General features: G+C 38.2%; 1 protein-coding gene across 4 annotated transcripts in view; it reads right to left on the minus strand.

Annotated features, from left to right (window-relative positions):
• Window positions 1-16,539, minus strand: part of slc4a10b (solute carrier family 4 member 10b) — a 124,222-nt gene that overhangs the window by 54,781 nt on the left and 52,902 nt on the right. For 2 of the 4 annotated variants that reach the window (XM_067444588.1, XM_067444589.1), the window contains 5 exons: window positions 14,949-15,092; window positions 12,950-13,088; window positions 10,789-10,949; window positions 4,430-4,618; window positions 1,599-1,817 (listed from right to left, as the gene is read on the minus strand). In XM_067444588.1, the coding sequence (XP_067300689.1) occupies window positions 1,599-1,817; window positions 4,430-4,618; window positions 10,789-10,949; window positions 12,950-13,088; window positions 14,949-15,092 (852 nt within the window). The remainder of the gene's footprint in view (window positions 1-1,598; window positions 1,818-4,429; window positions 4,619-10,788; window positions 10,950-12,949; window positions 13,089-14,948; window positions 15,093-16,539) is intronic. The other 2 variants (XM_067444590.1, XM_067444591.1) reach the window with 2 other exon arrangements.

Raw genomic sequence — 16,539 nt, forward strand, 5'->3', positions numbered from 1 at the left:
GTCGATTTATTGAGACAAATTTAATGATTTGTCGATTTAATGGTAAAATGACTTTCCAGGTCAATTGAATCTTCACTCAGTTGTGCTCCTTCTTGTGTTTCATTTTTATGCATAAATGTTTACATCAATCAGGCATAACATTATGACCAGTGAAGTGAATAACACTGATTATCTCTTCATCACGGCACCTGTTAGTGGGTGGGATATATTAGGCAGCAAGTGAAAAGAATTTTCCTCAAGGTTGATGTGATAGAAGCAGGAAAAATGGGCAAGCGTAAGGATTTGAGTGAGTTTGACAAGGGACAAATTGTGATGGCTAGACGACTGGGTCAGAGCATCTCCAAAACTGCAGCTCTTGTGGGCTGTTCCCGGTCTGCAGTGGTCAGTATCTATCAAAAGTGCTCCAAGAGGAACAGTGGAGAACCGGACACAGGGTCATGGGCGGCCAAGGCTCATTGATGCAAGTGAGGAGCGAAGGCTGGCCCGTGTGGTCCGATCAAACAGACGAGCTACTGGAGATCAAATTGCTCCAGAAGTTAATGCTGGTTCTGATAGAAAGGTGTCAGAATACACAGAGCACCTCAGTTTGTTGTGTATGGGGCGGCATAGCCGCTGACCAGTCAGGGTGCCCATGCTGACCCCTGACCACCGCTGAAAGAGCCAAGAGTGGCACGTGAGCATCAAAACTGGACCACAGAGCAATGGAAGAAGGTGGCCTGGTCTGATGAATCACGTTTTCTTTGACATTTCATGGATGGCCGGATGCGTGTGCGTGGCTTACCTGGGGAACACATGGCACCAGGATGCACTATGGGAAGAAGGCGAGCCGGCGGAGGCAGTGTGATGCTTTGGGCAATGTTCTGCTGGGAAACCTTGGCTCCTCCATCCATGTGGATGTTACTTTGACACGGTCCACCTACCTAAGCATTGTTGCAGACCATGTTCACCCTTTCATGGAAACGGTATTCCCTGGTGGCTGTGGCTTTTCCAGCTTGGAAGACTTACTGCTTTGTAAGCTTTGCAACTTACAGGACTTAAAGGATCTGCTGCTAACATTTTGGTGCCAGATACCACAGCACACCTTCAGGGGTCTAGTGGAGTCCATGCATCGACGGGTCAGGGCTGTTTGGGCAGCAAAAGGGGGAGCAACACAATATTAGGAAGGTGGTCATAATATTAAGCCTGATTATCATATTAAGATGGATGCTGTCACCCTAACTTATATCCTCATTTTTTTGCGACAGATAAATACTGCTATTTTTTTTATAATTTAATCATAATATTGATCCTAATTTACAAGATAATCACCACAGTTAACTCATTTGTTAGTATCGTTTTACAAGTATAACACTATTTAATATCACCTTTATAAGAACAAGCAACTAAATATATCCATTCATGGCTATTGAAATGTCCTATTTGTTAATAATATCCTCTCAGAGGGTCATGCATTCTCACAGCCTGCCTTAATTTACAATCCGCCTCCATTTAAGAGGTTCTTTACCACGTGCATCCTATTATCTGAGATAACCACCTTTACATGTTATGTTTTAGGAAGCACTACAGCAGAAGAGAAAGTCTCTGAAGTTAAAAGTTGCCTGGATCCAAGCCGTCCTTTCTGTCTGGTCTGAAGGAGGCGTTGGGGTTCTTGTTTGGATGGGTGGATGAGGAGGATGGAGGAGGGAGAGGTGAGGTGATGGACACACTGGACGAGCAGCACAGAGGCCAGCATGGAGAACAAGATGAGACCTGCCCATCATCCCCATCTGAAACAACCGATCGCCACAGAGGAGACTTAAAGAGATGAAATGAAGCGCCTGTCAGACACACACACACACGCACACACACACACACACACAGAGACACTGACACTCTGAGATGGTGGATCTGACATGTGTAAGTTAAACATCCACAGAATGGAGTGACAGATTTATAATGAAAACAGCAACAACAAACAGTCTATCTATCTATCTATCTATCTATCTATCTATCTATCTATCTATCGTTCTATCTACCGTTCTATCTATTGTTCTATCGTTCCATTTATCTATCTATCTACAGTGACTTGCGAAAATATTCCGCCCCCTTGAACTTTGCGACCTTTTGCCACATTTCAGGCTTCAAACATAATGAAACTGTAATTTTTTGTGAAGAATCAACAAGAAGTGGGACACAACCATGAAGTGGAATGAAATTTATTGGATATTTCAAACTTTTTTAACAAATCAAAAACGGAAAAATTGGGCGTGCAAAATTATTCAGCCCCCTTAAGTTAATACTTTGTAGCGGCACCTTTTGCTGCAATTACAGCTGTAAGTCGCTTGGGGTATGTCTATCAGTTTTGCACATCGAGAGACTGACATTTTTGCCCATTCCTCCTTGCAGAACAGCTCGAGCTCAGTGAGGTTGGATGGAGAGCGTTTGTGAACAGCAGTTTTCAGTTCTTTCCACAGATTCTCGATTGGATTCAGGTCTGGACTTTGACTTGGGCATTCTAACACCTGGATATGTTAATTTTTGAACCATTCCATTGTAGATTTTGCCTTTATGTTTTGGATCATTGTCTTGTTGGAAGACAAATCTCCGTCCCAGTCTCAGGTCTTTTGCAGGTTCATCAGGTTTTCTTCCAGAATGGTCCTGTATTTGGCTCCATCCATCTTCCCATCAATTTAGCCATCTTCCCTGTCTGCTGAAGAAAAGCAGGCCCACACCATGATGCTGCCACCACCATGTTTGACAGTGGGGATGGTGTGTGTTCAGGTTGATGAGCTGTGTTGCTTTTACGCCAAACATAAAGTTTTGCATTGTTGCCAAAAATTTCAATTTTGGTTTCATCTGACCAGAGCACCTTCTTCCACATGTTTGGTGTGTCTCCCAGGTGGCTTGTGGCAAACTTTAAACAACACTTTTTATGGATATCTTTAAGAAATGGCTTTCTTCTTGCCACTCTTCCAGAAAGGCCAGATTTGTGCAGTATACGACTGATTGTTGTCCTATGGACAGAGTCTCCCACCTCAGCTGTAGATCTCTGCAGTTCATCCAGAGTGATCATGGGCCTCTTGGCTGCATCTCTGATCAGTCTTCTCCTTGTATGAGCTGAAAGTTTAGAGGGACTTGGTAGATTTGCAGTGGTCTGATACTCCTTCCATTTCAATATTATGGCTTGCACAGTGCTCCTTGGGATGTTTAAAGCTTGGGAAATCTTTTTGTATCCAAATCCGGCTTTAAACTTCTCCACAACAGTATCTCGGACCTGCCTGGTGTGTTCCTTGTTCTTCATGATGCTCTCTGGGCTTTAAACGGACCGCTGAGACTATCACAGTGCAGGTGCATTTATACGGAGACTTGATTACACACAGGTGGATTCTATTTATCATCATTAGTCATTTAGGTCAACATTGGATCATTCAGAGATCCTCACTGAACTTCTGGAGAGAGTTTGCTGCACTGTAAGTAAAGGGGCCGAATAATTTCGCACGCCCATTTTTTTTTGTTTTTGATTTGTTTTGAAAGTTTGAAATATCCAATAAATTTCGTTCCACTTCATGATTGTGTCCCATTTGTTGTTTCTTCACAAAAAATTACAGTTTCATATCAATATGTTTGAAGCCTGAAATGTGGCAAAAGGTCGCAAAGTTCAAGGGGGCCGAATATTTTCGCAAGGCACTCTATCAATCTATCAATCTATCTATCTATCTATCTATCTATCTATCTATCTATCTATCTATCTATCTATCTATCTATCTATCTATCTATCGTTCTATCTATCTATCGTTCTATCTATCTATCGTTCTATCTATCGTTCTATCTATCTATCTATCTATCTATCTATCTATCTATCTATCTATCTATCTATCTATCCATCCATCCATCCATCCATCCATCCATCCATCCATCCATCTATCATTTGCTCTATTTATCTTTCTATCGTTCTATCGTTCTATCTATCTATCTATCTATCTATCTATCTATCTATCTATCTATCTATCTATCTATCTATCTATCTATCTATCTATCTATCTATCCATCCATCCATCCATCCATCCATCCATCCATCCATCCATCCATCCATCTATCTATCTATCATTTGCTCTATTTATCTTTCTATCGTTCTATCATTCTTTCTATTGTTCTATATATCATTCTATCTATCTATCTATCTATCTATCTATCTATCTATCTATCTATCTATCTATCTATCTATCTATCTATCATTTGCTCTATTTATCTTTCTATCGTTCTATCATTCTTTCTATTGTTCTATATATCGTTCTATCATGTTTAATATCACCTTTGATCGATTGATAATCCTTGCTGAGTCATTTTGTACTCATTTTCAGACCCCAGTGTTTGAGCTGTATTGTGTGTAGTGTTATTGTCATCTGCAGAATCAGACCTCCTGTATTTCTGTGCTAAGGCGATTGAATACCGTTTTTGTCCGTGCAGTTGGACTCAGACTGTCTCTTGCCGATATCAGCAAAGGAGCGTACGATGGGAATCCGATTGGCCAGTTTCTTCTGGTTCTGATGATGATGCTGCTTCAGAAGAGCCTCTTTGACCTTCCTCCTGACATCATCTTCAAGATGCCCGGCCACTTCCTGTTGGTCCAGAACCATATCTAAGAGATTCAACACACAATATTACAAACAGTCAGATAAAGCAAATCACCAGATCTATCTATCTATCTATCTATCTATCTATCTATCTATCTATCTATCTATCTATCTATCTATCTATCTATCTATCTATCTATCTATCTATCTATCTATATGCCTATCTATCTGTCTATCTATCTGTCTATCTATCTATCTATCACAAACTTAACATCACCAGTAAATTGTAATAGTTTTGCAATCATCTGATGTCATTTATATCTTATTTCTCATGTGTATTGTCATCTTTAAAACAGCAGCACAGATGTGTAGTGTTATAGAGCTGTCAAATGGTACATTCAACGTCATATGCTCCACCAAAGTGTTAATTATTAATTTCAAACCTGAATAATAAATAGAATGAGGAATTCCTAAAGGCATGAATTCCCCGCAAGGCATTTGTTTGGCCAGTGCTGTGTTGATAAGGAGCTAATGTGCTCTTTAAATGGCTAATCTGTGCTAAATGTTTGACAAAACCTCATCTGTGCCTCTTGTGCAGATGTTCCTTGAACTCTGCATCAGAAACTGACACTGACGCTGATGACAACTGATGGAGCAGCTGCTCAGATAATCTGAAGATGCAGAACAGCTTTGAGAAATGCAGAATTCACATGCTTCAGAGAGTGAGAAGGTGCAAACACTGTATAATTCATGACTCGAAGCGATAAAGACAATGCATTTCCACCTCTTGATGCTTGTTTTTACTGCACTGAACCTCCGTGAAAATGTGCAATATGAAAATATACTGTAATTTTTTTACCTGAGTAATAATGGTGGAAATGTTGAATCCGTTTTTTGTAAATAAGACTTTAAAGTAGTCATTAAAGGAACACTCCACTTTTTTAAAAAATAGGCTAATTTTTCAAGTCCCTTAGAGTTAAACAGTTGAGTTTCACCGTTTTTGAATCCATTCAGCCGATCTCTGTATCTGGCGGTAGCACTTTTACCATAGCTTAGCATACATCCTTGAATCGGATTAGACCATTAGCATTGCTCAAAAATTAAGACTTTCACTATATTTTCCTATTAAAAACACTTGACTCTTCTGTAGTTACATCGGGTACTAAGACCAACGGAAAATTAAGTTGCGATTTTTTTTTTAGGCCGATATAGCTAGGAACTATTTTCTGCGTAATATCACTGTGCTGCTGCACCCATAGAATGGCAGCAAAGTTTCCTGATTAGTACGCAAGAATGAGAGAATAGTAATCAGTCTAAAAAAATTAATTTTTCCGTTGGTCTTGGAACACGATGTAACTACAGAATAGTCAAGTTTTAAATAGTAAAAATTTTATATTTGAAAAAATAAAGTCTTTGGTCATTTTTGAGCGCGATGCTAATGGTCTAACCTGATTCAATGATGTATGCTAAGCTATGCTTAAAGTGCTACCGCCAGATACAGAGATCGGCTGAATGGATTCAAAAATGGTAAAACTCAACTGTTTAACTGCCTATTTTCAACAAAAGTGGAGTGTTCCTTTAACTGCATTATTAAAAAAAATGTATAATGTTCTTTGAAGTCCACTTATAAGGTTAGCGAGATTTTACATCAAAAACATCATCATTTAGAAGTAATATGCTATTTTCTATACTTTTTTGATCCTCTCTTTGAAACACTACGTTTTGATAGGCATGATAGGTTTTGAAAGCCCACTGCAATGATTGGGTAACAGTTTTGCATATTACAATTATTTTCAAAAATGGCAATGTTTGAGCCAGAGTCTGATTCTGAATCAGAAGAAAATTAACTTATACACCAAAAATACTTCAGTCAGCGACAACATAGAAATTAATAATCTTCATATTTACTCCTAAAGGGATAGTTCACCCCAAAAGGAAAATATTGTCATAATTTACTCACCCTCATGTTGTTCCAAACCTGTATGAGTTTCTTTCTTCTGCTGAACACAAAAGAAGATATTTGGAAGAATGTTTGTAACAAAGCAGAGAGCAAAAAAAAAAAAAAACTATGGTAGTGAATGGTTGCTCTATCTGCTTTGTTACAAAAAAAATCTTCTTTTGTGTTCAGCAGAACAAATAAACTAATAATAATCTTGTAAGAGTGAATGATGACAGAATTTTCATTTTTGGTTGAAATATCCCTTTAACTATTGTATTTTGTTATATTAGTGTTGTAACGAAGACCCAACAGAAAGAAGTTCGTAGGTTAACATCTATATGGTTTTGTTGCTGGAGTAATCCTGTGCTTGCGTGAATCAGTGGGCGGGACTAAAGAGGCAATGGTGTAAAAGTGGGCGGTGTTCTGATTCTGCAGAGGCGGGTTTTTTGTCGCACTATGATGTCATACTGATACAAAATCCGAAACGACTCGTTTTCAAAGCTTGGTATCAATAAAAGCCATTATGGGACTTACAAAGAAGCCATGAATACTGAAACTTACAGGATGTTTTAAAGGTGCACTATGCAGCTTTTGTCCACTGGAGGGCGCCTATGCAAAACAAATGCGTAGTTTGATGACGCAAAGTGTGAGCGCAGCATCTTGGGAGATGTGGTCTTCTCATCACAGCCGGTGAAAAATAGGACTCGGGCAGAAATCACGTTCATGCATGCGGTTATTAACGTTACTGTAGTCTAAAGCAGAGCAGGACCGAGTGTTATGGACCTGAGCACAGCTGCTGGAGCGATTGTTAAACAAATACCCGCCTCGCGAATACCGGGACTTTTATTATGGCGGGACGGGACTCATTTGCCGGGCGCCTGCACAGATCCGCTCTTCCGGTTATGATTTTGAGGTAATGTAGCTCTGTTTATCATATTAGATACATTTAAGTGTGTTTAAAACGATGTTATGACGTTACTCCGTGCGTTCACTTGTTCACACTGCTAAGAGTAAAGCGCTCCTGCCAAATAAAAGCCGAAACCGAGGGTAGCGCAGATATGACGCAATTGACAGGCGACTCTCTCAAATGCAATGCTGAAACGTCCCGGCCCTTAGTTAAAATAGCAATTTTCTCACAATTTACAAATAGTTGGAAACATCTGGGATATTGTAGGTACTCAACTGAACAAAATATATAACACCGGCCTAGTGGTTTTTGGATATTTTACTGCAAAAATACTACATAGTTCACCTTTAATAGTAAAATTATATCTTACATGTCAAAAGATCAAGGAAAATTAAATTTCTAAATTTATGACCCCTTTTAAGGATTGTGTCCGAAATTGACTTATCCACATATTTAGAGAAATGAAAAGCCTCAGCCTCCAATTTAATGTCAACTTAAAAAAAAAAAAATCATCCTAATGAATATGCAACACTTTCTCATGAAATATTGCTGAACGCTAAATCTTTGTGCATATGTGTCAATTACCTGAGCTGTAAACACTGAGAATCTGTACACATGGCTTGAGCTGTTTTACACCAATCCCACAGAGATTAAAGTGTTGAACTCAGTTTAAGGTGTTCCTCAGCGGCACTCGAGCGCTGACACATCCACAGCCTATTACAATGTGATAATTTGACAAGGGAAACTCATTTGACCAAAGATGGTAAACATTTTACATGCACCGGAAAAGAATAAAAAAAAGTCTCACGGAAACATGTTTAGGTCCAAGTTCACAGTTCTGAACCAAAAATAACTTATTATATTTCACAAAAAGAAAATTAAGTCTTTTGTTGTGGTAAAAAAAATTGGAATGAAGAATTGTGAAATTGTGAAATTTTACTGGTATGTAAATTGTTGGTGTCATAAACTGACATTCTACTAACTATAAGTAACTTTGCAACTACATGTCAGCTAATTATATTAAGAGTATTAGTAGAGTGTTAGTTTAAGGTTAGCAGAATAAATTAACATAACAACATGTACTTGCAAAGTTACTTATAGTTACTTATACTTATATACATATATGTACTATAGTTATAGGATGTCTAAAGTAGATTATTGAAATACATTTTTCCAAAAGCTCGGTGCGATTAATCATGATTAATTACAGAAACATTAGTGATTAATTAGTTATTTTTTATCAGTTGACACCACTGCTATTTAAGACCATAAATAAATAAAAAAATTCAAGCACATTTTTCCCAAACTCTCATTAATTATTAATTATTCTCAATAGATTTTCACTAAATTCTCATTACTGTAATTTTTACTGTATTAAATGAGACGCTATGAGACATAATGCCACAAATCAGGCCTCTGCATTTGTTACCACTGTTTTAATTAATTTCTATGTAAAGCACTTTAAATTGCCATTGGGTATGAAATGTGCTATACAAATAAACTTGCCTTGCCTTGCCTTGCCTTGCCTTGCCTTGCCTTGCCTTGCCTTGCCTTGCCTTGCCTTGCCTCTGGGGCTCCTTCTGATCGCCACCAGAGATCTCCCTTCACCTCAATATTTATCCCCATTCCGGACTTCATTCCCCATAATCCTTTGCCCTGACTCATCAGCCATCATTGTTTACACCTGTGCCATTAGCATCATCACCTCAGTCTATAGCTGTGTCTCATTTCGTTATATTTTGAAGGCTGCGTCCTCCGGAGGACACGTCCTGTGTAGGATGCAGTATACGGAGTGTCCTCAATCAGAATTAAACGAGACGTCCTTCGTAGGACACATAGGCAGGAAGTATCACGTTGCTATGCCAACAAGTTCAGCCTCGTTGCGCTCTCACGCCAGTTATATGAATGAAAATTATTTATAACTTGAAAATGACTATGAAATGTTTCTTGTCTTGACAGCAATGTACTGTTCTAAACGTTTAAAATGCACTAAACAGTTGTAATCCTGTTTACCACAACTATCTGTTTGAGGTGATAGAGCTTAAAAAAAAAAAAAAAAAAAGCTTGAACTACTTAATTTAAACACCACACCTACGCTCGCATGTATATCTGGCGGTGGTGCCGTTTTTTCATATAATATAAAAAAAATATGACGGTTGTTAACGGAGACGCAAAGAATTGTGGGTTATCTCCAGCCGTGAAGGATACACCTCATGCACACTCCGAATTCCTGTGAAAGAAGGACGCATTCGGAGGTCGCGTTTGGAGTGTCCTTCTCACTTTTTTGAAATGAGACGGCCTTATGACGTATGCACCCTTCGAATGCGACCTCCGGAGGACGCAGCCTTCTGAAATGAGACACAGCTTATATAAACCATGTTCACTCTGCCTTTCACGGCGAAGTCGTGTAAAGTGTAACACTGCAATTCTGAGCGTTCTCCCATGTTTAGTGTCTCTTGGTTTTGGATCACCTGCCTGTCTCTGGACTACTCTCTTGCCTGCGTTCCCTGCCTTGTTGAGTTGTGTTTGTTTGGACTGCCTGCATGTATTTTGACCTTGCCTGAACTCTGGACTTCGATTGTGAACTGCTGTCTTAATAAAGTTGCATTTGGATCCCCACTCTGTTGACTCATCATTGCACATACTATGAGACACTTGTTCACACTGCAGTGAGCTATATCGATATTAGGTATGGTAAAACATGGTGCTCGCGGTAAATCAAGAGATTTAAACAATAAGACTGTGTTGAGCTATATAACGATGATGATTAGTTTTCTTTCAATGAATGATCCAAACAGTTGCTCACCTGTCTAATAAAACACATCATATATTAAATCGTCTTTGGTCTACCAAGGGTAACGTGGGTATGATGGCGTTGATAGGCGATGCACGGACACAGTCCATGTTCTGGTTAAAATAGCTTATTTCTCTGGATTTAAACATTCTTGGAAATGTTTGGGATAATATAAGAACACAAGTTCACAAAACATATAACACTGTTCTAGTGGCTTTTGAATATTTGAAAAAGGATTATTTGACGAAATGTAATTCTCATTAAAATTGTTTCAAAATGCAATTTTTATTTTATTTTATCATTCTCCTTTTTTTATATATATATATAGAGATTTTTGGATTAAATGTGATCTAGAAGTGACAGATTTCACCCAGAAGCCCCATGTTTTTATGGCCTTCCTTTCTTGCATTTCTTTCCAATAAAACACACACAAAAATCTTTCTGCATTCCTCTTCTCTAGCTTGCTTCCTAATGTATTTGTCAAATAAACCTGGCATTATATGTTATGACAATTGTTGGCTCCTTGTCGAATTGCTTTGTTCCTCTCTTGTAAGTGGCTTTGGATACATGAATGTAAAAGCACAGAAAGCGCTACCTGCAACCTCCTCCAGAGAGCTGGCCCTCATGTCCAGCATGACGGTGCCGTTGATGATGCAGCTCCGCAGCTCAAAGAGGCTGTGCAGAGACAGCGTGGCCACGTACGGTTTACTCCAGCGCTCGCCACCATCCTCCACATCCTCTTCAAACTTCAGCCACCTGGACACAGTTCAAAACAATGACCAATGCATGTGGAAAATTCAGAACTGAACCTTCGTATGAAGCTCAAGAATACTGCATTAAAGCCATGCGTTCTTTATTTCATATGTCAAATTTGCCCTTTTGCAACTTGAGAGCTTTATGAACTGTCATTCAGTGTTTTTTTAATGACATGCAGATGAAAAATCATTTTCGTGATGCCCTTTTTTAACCTTAACTGAATATGTAAATGAGGATTTGTGTTGTTTCATGATATTATTTAATATTTTTGGACATAAAGGACTACAGTTTACATGTCTTTACTTCGCGAAGACAAAATAAAAATAATTCTCATGCTGAGTGCATTTGCGTTTAGATGAGATGCCATATGACAATGTAGAAACCATCATCATCATTATAAGTGCTGTATTTAGCTTTTCTGTTTTACACACACACACACACACACACACACACACACACACACACACACACACACACACACACACACACACACACACACACACACACACACACACACACACACACACACACACACACACACAACAATGGTTCTTTATATAACCTCTGCTCTCTTAGACTAATGCCGCTCAACAGATTTAATGCATCACTTATGCTCTCAAAACACAAAACATATCAAAGCTGCCAAAAATCAATCTCTGAAAAACGCTGGACATCAGCACATCATGTCAAAAGCCTCAAAAAAATATTGATTCATTATTTGTGAGCTAAAAAAATTAAATAAATGACGTAGATGGTGAAATCTTGTGTGTCGAGTTCTTTGAAATGTAATCATGTTGGCTTCATGCATTTAGAAAAACATGTACATGGACCAAAAAAACAAGTAAAAAGTGGACCATTATGCTCAAAAACAATGTTCAAAAAGGGTTTTTCTTAGACAATGTTTTTGTTATTTTAACCCTTGACAACTTCAGCTAACCATAACATACAAAAAACATCAGATATTTTTATATCGGACTTTGACATGTGGCAATGAGGACCTACAGTAAAAAGGTACCTTTAGAAGTACAACAGCTTGTCACTGGGGCATTACCATTAAAGGACATCTTTGTAACTTTTTCACCCGTAAAAAATGCATAGTATTAGTACCTTAGAATAGCAATATGTTCCTCAAGGTACTACTATGAACCTTTTGGGTGCAACAAAGGTAAAATATGTCCTTTTAAGGGTAATGCCCCAATGACAAGCTGTTGTACTCCTAAAGGTACCATTTTTGCAAATGGAGTGTAGGCCTCTCTGTGATGTCATTTCCTGTTTTTGGACTGGTCACAGGACAACAAAATGCTCCCTGTATATTGTTTATTCTACACTAACTTTCTTTAGATATCAGATTTTGTTTTAAATATACAGATATTTAGATGTCGCATCAAATAACGCAAGGTAAAAACAACTTAAATAAAAGTAAAACATCTCCTTGAAAATATATATTTTTTAAATGCTTATTTGAGATGCTTTTGAGATGGAAAAAAATTGTATAATAAAATGATAATAAATTATCAGAGCTTTTATGACATGAAAATTAATGAATTTGAGCTTTTTACTATGTTCCGGCAATTTTTTTAGAGTAAAATCAGGAATAAAAAAATGATATTTTAAAAACTTGGCACATGCATTCTAAACTAGATTTTTAAAAGACTTTTGTAAATACTTTCCAGACATCCTGATACATGGTTGACCCATTAATGCGTATCAGATAACTAAAGGTGCATTCACGTCATGACGGATTTACCGTATTATTCTAACTGGTAAAGAACGTTCACGTCCTCGTAATTACAACTTGTAAACTGGGAAGTTTCTTGTACCACCTGACTGCTGCAGATTAATTTCACCATTGATTGCCGTAGAAATGCATACGATGTGAACAGCTCTGAGCAGAACGTCACAGGTTGTCATTGTCATCTCATAATTATGGTGTGAATGCAGCATGAATCCAGACCATTGGTTGAGGTGACATCACTTGACCAAGTCACATGGGTCAGTACCTGGCAGTTTCTCTCCACTCAGCATCCTCTCCATCACGAAGGCAGATCTCATCCAGCTCAGTGAAGAGGTCGTGTGGTATGTGCTCTTCATCATCATCCTCAGTGCCCAGCAGAAACTGAACCCTCTGAGAGGGAGTATCTGGGACACAATTTTGCTTAGTAAACCACTAAAGGTCACATGGCTAAAATAGTCATACAACATCAGCTAGAAAAGAATCAGAGAGCCAAAACAACAAGTTACGTTGACAATAAATAATACACCACAGGAAATGATTCGGACTCGTTCCTCTGAGTCATCATGATGAGCTGCTAAAAGAGCAACACGTATTTGCCTGTCCAGATCAGAGACTAACCCAGAAAGACAGCCCACAAAGAAAAGTAATCAAACAGGACAGACCGTAAAAGAGGAAAAGAAACCATGAAAGAGAAGAGAGGGAACAGAAGACATCAAACAGAAACAATAAAAGAAGGATAAACGATAAAATGCACAAATGTATTGCTCATTGTTAGTTAAATATCACCCTAAAATGAAAATGTAGTCATAATTTACTCACCCTGGTGTTGTTGTAATGCTGTATGCCGTTCTTTCTTTTTCTTTTTGTTTAATTATTTTGCGCTTGTTCATATGAATAGCGAACAGCATCAAGCTTCTTTTTTTTTAAACGCAAAAGATTCGCAGAATGATCCCATGCAGCATGCCCCCCTAAATTTCCACCCAGCCCCCCTAAAAATTGGTGATTAGCACCATAATCTGCACACTAATTTGTGATCGCCTCATATGAAACCAGCGGCAGGCTTTGGCTCATCACTGTATTTTAGTCAGCGTTAATCAGCGTGTTCTTCAATCCGCAGCAGTGCAGAGTCAGAAGGACAACGTGTGTGTCACAATCATGCTCTGTTTAGTTCTTCCTGTCATGTCTGTGTGAGTTCTTGTTAGTTACTATGCAGTTCCTCTTTAGTGTCCTATCATAGCTATCAAAATCCAGTGTTTTGTATTTGCGTACGTGAGTTTTTGTTATAGATGTCTATAAAAAAATAAAAAAAATAAAAAAAAGTGTACTGTGCTAATTAATTGAGATTTCTTACAGCTCTTACAGGTTGTTGGCCTTGCTGTTTCGTTGCTTCTATTGCTCTCCCCTTTTTGTAAGTCACTTTGGATAAAAGCATCTGCTAAATGATTAAATGTAAATGTAAATGTAAATGTCCTCATTTACCACGTGCATTTATACTCCCTTTTCTGTTCAGTCCTTTGTTAATTATTGTTTGTGAACGTGTCATGAATCTTCTTATTTAAGTTTGTTATTTGATTGGGGGGGGGGGGGGCTAATGCTATTTTATGCATCCTGACTTATATAGACTGTTAAAGAGTTGATTCTCATGATAAACGTGGCCAAAATGTAAAAAAAAAAAAGTATTTATTTATTATTATTTTATTATATTTTTTTGAGTATGGACCTGTATGAAGTCATAAAGGGCGGTATTGCTTGTATGGGCACACACACACACACACACACACACACTTACACACATCAACCAGAATGAGAGCAAGAGCGCGTTTTGCTCAGTTAAAGAAGTCGTAGGCAGCTCAGCCATTTTGTTTTTAGATCACAAAATCATCATTGTCACTAAAGAAGTGTTTCTAGTGTAAGGGAAAGATCACATTGTTCTGCTTCATAAATAGCCCAGTGTTAAGGAAACAGTGGATGCAGTTTGTTTTCCAGAAGGAGTTTTTAGAAAGAACAACTTATCTGTCTTTTATAAATTGATAAAACTAAAGACTATGAAGGATCAATACTATTCTATAGGTACTCAAGATTAACATGAGACTGGCAGACCCTGTGTGTGTTATGACCCTTTAAAGACTTCCCATATCCTTTGTTGTTCACTTTTTAAGCCACCATACCATAACCAGAACAGCATACTGCATTAGAACAAACCCAGCGTGAGTAAATGAGACTTCATGTCCATGCATTAAAGGAATGATAGGATAGTTTGTTACTGTATGAAGGTGATTCTCGTCCATCTTCGACCCCTGAGTCTCTCTCCTTGCTTCTCTTCCTGTGTCTGTGTCCGTGATGCCGATGGCGTCGGTGGGTTTTTCTGCCCAGAGGAACATGAACGCCGATATACAGAGTCCTGTGACCTATTGATCAAAAGCAAACAGAGTACACTGTATATTAACTCATAATCTTTAACATTTTAGATCATTTTCTTTAATAACATTCACTGAAATTAAACCGAATGTATTCGGAACATACTAAATGGTCTTATATTGAGTAGGGATGCACCAATATGGAAATGTTGTCCTATATCTGTCAGGGTTCTGCCTCTGTCTGTTTTGTCTTTGTTTAATGTTTCTATGTTTGTGTTGTGTCTTAGTGCTTGGATCTGTCTCTCTTTGTGTCTGTCATGTGTTCCTCTTGTCCTGCCTCCTTGTTTGCTGTTACCACACCCGCTTGTTTAGTCTGGTCTAGTCCTCGTTTCACTAATTGTGCTCACCTGTTCCTCATGTGCTCTGGTCCCTTTATATTGTGCTACCTTCCCTCTTGTCTTTGCTGGTTCGTTGCATTTGTTTGTCCGTGCAAGCTTCTAGCCCAGTGTCAAGTCAGTTGTAGATTTAGTCTCTCCTGTTTTTCTAGCTTTAGATTTATTTTCAGTTTTTCTTTGTTCCAGAGTTTTTTAGTCTAGCGAAGTTTCTGTCTTTATTTTGCTCGTTTTCTCCAGGTTTTATTTTGGTATTTTTCTCTAGCCTTATTGTTTAGATTTCTTGGTTTTGAAAGCTTACATTTTATTTTATTTTTCTCCAGTTTTCCACGTTTATTTTTAGTTCAGTCTTTTTATAGAGATTGGTTTTTGTTTTATTTTTCCATGTTTTCTAGCTCCAGTTATTATTTTAGTTTTTGTTTCATTTAGTCATAGTTCTTAGGTTGTCTGTTGTTTCTTGTTGTCTTGTCTAGAGTCTTGTCGTGTGTGTGTCCTGTGTTGTTTTCTGTCCTAAGTTTTCCCTGGCCGCTGTCTCCACTGCCTGATAGCCAAGAAGGGAGCTGATTCTCTGAGACCATCAAGCCTCTGGTTCCTGCCTGGATTGGTCCACCATCGCCCTGCCTGGTGTTGCCTCACAAGCTGTCGTCAAGTTTATTGGCTGCCTGGACTGGTCTCAGTGGTCATCCTCCCCTGCCTGTCGTCGTGGTGTCTGTCCCCTGCCCTGGTGTTTGGACTGTCACTCATCCACTACCCTCTTGTGTCTTGTTCATCTGTCTTATTAATAAACTGTCCTTTTTGTTCACTCTGCATCTGGGTCCTCCACTTCCTGATCCCTGACAATATCAATAACTTTATTATATATGTAATATTTTTGTAATTTATTTTGTAATATACTCTGTAAAAAATAAAAACGGAAAATGTACTTGTCATTTTCTGCCGGTGCATTATCCAGTAATTTTATGGAAATTTCCATTAACACTTAAAACACAAACTAATGCAATGTGTAATTCAAAATACACGTAAAACACCTGTAAAAAAAACAATACGGAAAATTCCTTCATATTTATATAGTACATTGTGCCCTATTTTTACTTTTTACTTTTTAC

This window comes from Pseudorasbora parva, chromosome 5 (genome assembly GCF_024679245.1).
Source record: "Pseudorasbora parva isolate DD20220531a chromosome 5, ASM2467924v1, whole genome shotgun sequence".
Lineage (NCBI taxonomy): Eukaryota > Metazoa > Chordata > Actinopteri > Cypriniformes > Gobionidae > Pseudorasbora > Pseudorasbora parva.